The sequence below is a fragment of the Sinocyclocheilus grahami genome, unplaced genomic scaffold (genome assembly GCF_001515645.1).
Source record: "Sinocyclocheilus grahami isolate Dianchi unplaced genomic scaffold, SAMN03320097.WGS_v1.1 scaffold455.1, whole genome shotgun sequence".
Lineage (NCBI taxonomy): Eukaryota > Metazoa > Chordata > Actinopteri > Cypriniformes > Cyprinidae > Sinocyclocheilus > Sinocyclocheilus grahami.
Window position 1 is genome coordinate 571,068 of NW_015505634.1, and position 4,872 is coordinate 575,939.

Here is a 4,872-nt window from a genome sequence, read left to right on the forward strand (position 1 = left end):
GACTCTGGACGAACAGCTGAGACGTGGCGAGACTCTGGACGAACAGCTGAGACGTGGCGAGACTCTGGAAGATCAACTGAGACGTGACGAGGCTCTGGCAAATCAGCTGAGAAGTGACGAGGCTCTGGCAAATCAGCTGAGACGTGACTGGACTCATGACGAGCAGCTGTGACTTGACTAGACTCCGGAAGATCAGCTGTGACTTGACGTGACTCATGACAATCAGTTGTGGCTTGACTTGGCTCATGAGGATCAACTGTGACTTGATTTGACTCCGGAATGGCAGCTATGACATGACGGAGCATTGTGGTCACCATTTTGCGAGCGGTTTGCATCACCGGAGTCGCGATCAGTGAACTTGAATGCCCCGGAGCTTGTGGTTGACTAAACTCAGCAGCCACCATTACAGGCACAGACGCGGTGTCACGTTTTTCCTCCACAACACCCACAGTAAACGAAAAGCCAACAGTCAATAAAGCATAATCCACAAACTGACTTAGTGACGAACGCGGACCCTCAAGTATAAGCTTAGACTTGAGCGGTTGATTAATGCCATTACAGAAAAAATCTATCAAAGCAGTCCGGTAAATCAGAGTGATACACAATGTCCATATACTCTTGAGTGTAGTCCTCGAGACTACACGTGTGCCCTGAGCGTGAGCCCTGCTCGAGGGTTACTAACAGTCTTGCAGTGTCCATATCTGGCCAATGTTCACATGAGAAGCTGCTGGATCCTTGTGTGGTCGAGTATTCTGTTACAGAGCCGACGAGACGAGAGGTGTGCGGATCCATGTGCAAGCTTTTATTAATAAACATAGTCAAAAACACAGGCAGGTCCGAACAACAGCAAACAGCAAGCAGTGAGCAGGTGATCTCTGGTGGTGAGCGAATGGAAGTGCATGGACCGGATTCGTGACCGTCATTTATAATTGATTAGTTAATGATGAACTAATCATTAACAAAACATTCATAAGCAATTAATAAGTGATATGCTAACAATTTGTATATGTTTTGTTAATTCATTTACAAGTCATTTACAAGTCATTTACAAGTGATTAGTTAATGATGAACTTATCATTTACAAAACATGACTATGCGTTCATAAATGATTAATAAGTGATGTTAATATTTTTTTATCTGTTTTGTAGATTAAGTTATAAATAATTTACAAGTGATTAGATGATGATTAACTAATCATTTACAAAACATGACTATACATTCACAAATGATTATTAAGTAATATGCTAACGATTTACAAATCTCGTAAGTTATCTTAAAAAATAGCATCATGAAATAATGAAACAGATCCTTAGTAAAAGGTTAATACACTGAAAAAAATGATACTACATTTTTTTTAAGGTAAGTGGTTGCAAACAATATATTTTAGCTACATTTAAAAAAAAAAAATTGAAAGTTAGTCAACTAAATTTGTTTATTTAAATGTAGCTAAAATAAATTGATTGCAAACACTTATCTTAAAAAAAAAAATTGTAAATTCAATGAATCATTGTTTTCAGTATAGTTACTAGTTAACAGTAGCGAACCGTGACTCTTGAGCCTATAGGCCCTCTCCCCCTACCCTCGTCGGGGGAAAAAACTTGGTGGAAACATTCAAATTTGGAGAAAATGGGCGTTGTTAATAAGTCCATTCACTGAATAAGCAGATTTGAAGAGGTTTTTTTTTCACACATAATTTGATTGTCAAATTATGAATTGCTTAAATAAAATGAGTAATAATTATTTTTTTATTAAAAATATATTTTAAAACATTTATTTAAAAATTTTAAATATTGTTTTTACAGTAAGTTAGGCCCTCTCTGAGGGCCCAGAGGGCCCTGACGGTTCCCCACTACTACTTAAGTTACTAGTTAATATATTTTTATTCACTTATAAATCATTGAAATGTCAACATTGTACAATTATTGCACAGCGTTATAAATAATCCATGTGTGTCCAAGACATCTGTCTACACCCTGGTGACTGGTGAGTCAGCCCTTACATTGCAGTACACACTACAAAGTATTCAAAACCTGTTGTGTAAACGCATGAATAAATCATTTACAAAGCTTTCTGCATCCCCTAATCTAAAGTGTAAACTACTCATCAGTTGTAAATGTTTTACAAACCTGCTGGTTACAGGTTGTGTGTGTGTACACACTGGGGTGAAAGATCTACGAATAAGGAGTAAAACATTTACAACTGATGAGTAGTTTACACTTTAGATTAGGGGATGCAGAAAGCTTTGTAAATGATTTATTCATGTGGTTACACAACAGGTTTTGAACACTTTGTAGTGTGTACTGCAATGTAAGGGCTGACTGGTGAGGGTGTAGACAGATGTCTTCTCTGACACACATGGAGTATTTTTAACGCTGTGAGATAATAGTACAATGTTGACATTTCAATGATTTATAAGTGATTAATAATATATTAACTAGTAACTTATTAACCATTTACTAAGGATATGTTTTATTATTTCATGATATGCTATTTTGAAAATAACTTATGACAGATTGGTAAATCGTTAGCATATTAATCATTTGTGAACGTATAGTCATGCTTTGTAAATGATTAGTTAATCACCATCTAATCACTTGTAATGATTTATTACTCAGTCTACAAAACATAGATAAAAATATTAACAAATCACTTATTAATTTTATTTTTCACTTATTTTTTATTAACACATAGTTATGTTTTGTAAATGATTAGTTCATAATTAACTAATCACTTATAAATGCCTTACAACTGAACGGTATTATAAAGTGTTACCAGTTATTATTTCATTTTCACAATTATTTAATATTTCTACATTACAATTTTATATTTAATCTTAATTTTAAACTTATGCAAAATCCATATGGAATTTGTTAATAGTGATTTCTTTTGAGTGTTAATAGCCAACACGTCTTTTTATTCAGATTGAAATTTTTGATTACATTTAAGAATTTGACATAAGAGGACATAGATGACAATACATTTTTGTAATACTAATACATCTCTGGCTTTTTTGCTCATTGTTATTTTAGGGTTTATTGTATTGTAATGACTATTTAATATTACATCTATACTTTGACTAGGCTAGACATGTTGCATATTAATTGTAATATATATCAACCTCAAAGTATGATGTTCTAGTTGAGGGCATTTGTAGTGTATAGGGCTCAAACATAACCTCAAACCCAGGGATCCCCGTTCTGCCCTGTCTGTAAGTCTGACACAAACATGTCACATTTCAGACTATAGTAATAATGTGTAATGCATATAAATGTGCAAAGAGTGCTGTAAGCAGTGGAGGAAGGGGGTGGAGAAGAACTTGAATATTTCAATTCAGTTCATTTTTGACATCAGTGTTTTAATTATTCTTATAAAGACAGTATTAATGTTTGTGTAAGTAATTGTTTCTAAACATCATTTTAGGCACTCAGATACCCCTACTTCCAAGTAGGACAAGTTCTGGGTCCCCTACCCATGACCCCCGATGTACGGAAGGCTCAGATAAAGACGACCCTGCCAATTGAATCCAGATCAGAGCTGCAGTCTGTCTCAGAACCAGCGTTGCCGTCACAGACTAAAGGCCAATGCAGAAGCTCCCATCAGCCACTGCAGCAGATTCCTCTGCCCCAGTCTCTTTCTCAGACAGACCATCTCGCTCCATACACACAAAAGGTACAAAACCTCCTTCTCAGATGTAATGTTGTAATTACTTTTGAAAAACTTAAGATTCCCATTATGGATTTGTTTGTTTTTTATGCCACATGATATAGCAAAATCTTAAAAGTTGTATTTTATTTAATTTAAATTTTTATTAAAAGTTTACTTGTTATAGTTTTCTATTGCATTTGAGTACCTAAATGAACATCAGTACAATGATACTTTGTGTTCCTAACATGAGGTGGTCGGGGGTGAGAAAAGTTTGATTGGGCTGAAGAACGGACGAAGAAGGTGGGGACAGACCAACATGAAACCCTCAGACAGCTGGGATGAGTCTGACTGTTCTGATACCGCAGCATCCCTCTCTAAAAAACCCAGCAAAGGCCCCGAGGAGGAGAAAACTACTACACAGTATGATCTCTACATTCAGAGCTTAACATCAGCAGTTTTAGCACATTTCAATTAGCACACTATTCGAAACCTACTAAGCAGCCTTGCTATCTACTAAACTTCTAACAAGGCATCCAAACTGAAATTGAACCATTTGATTTGAAATACACTGTATGGCTCTATGTTTGCTCATCATTTATGAAACCAGTTCAATTCGGCGATAAGCAGTTCAACTGAAGACAGTAGTGTCGTTATTTAGCTAGAGTCAGTTCAGTGTTGATTCAGTTCAGTTCAATAAATGTCAATGTTGCAAAATTTGTCAATTATGAAAATTTGATTCAGCTCTAAAAAAAGACAATAGTGTCATTATTCAGCTCAATTCAGTTTAAAGGGGTCATATGATGTTGCTAAAAAGAACATTATTTGTGTATTTGGTGTAATGCAATGTGTTTATGCGGTTTAAGGTTCAAAAATGGCGCAATGCACAATGGCGCCGACGCTGATGGCTGCCTCCGTGGCGTGCTCTGCAGTTGTTTTTATGTTTTTGTTAGTTTGTCCTGTCTTTAGTTATATCCCTGCAATCAGTTTCACCAGAGACGAATTGCTGGACATTCGGAAGTACACACCACCCGATATTTCACCGGTTTTCGACTATTCGGATGTTTTGCTGGACATTGTTGTCGGGGGAGCAGCTGCGCTGATCAAGCGCTTCAGGACGCGCAGACGGGGGAAGCGAGCCGGCGCACTCGTGAAGCTCAGACAGCACGGATTCAGAACGCCGTTGCCTAGCATCCATCTGGCGAACCTCCGCTCTTTACCCAACAAAAC

At 36.8% G+C, this 4,872-nt stretch overlaps 1 protein-coding gene across 4 annotated transcripts in view; it reads left to right on the forward strand.

The window, feature by feature from the left end:
• Window positions 1-4,872, forward strand: part of mak (male germ cell-associated kinase) — an 89,150-nt gene that overhangs the window by 57,172 nt on the left and 27,106 nt on the right. For all 4 annotated transcript variants that reach the window (XM_016234597.1, XM_016234596.1, XM_016234598.1 and 1 more), the window contains 2 exons: window positions 3,421-3,669; window positions 3,896-4,065. In XM_016234597.1, the coding sequence (XP_016090083.1) occupies window positions 3,421-3,669; window positions 3,896-4,065 (419 nt within the window). The remainder of the gene's footprint in view (window positions 1-3,420; window positions 3,670-3,895; window positions 4,066-4,872) is intronic.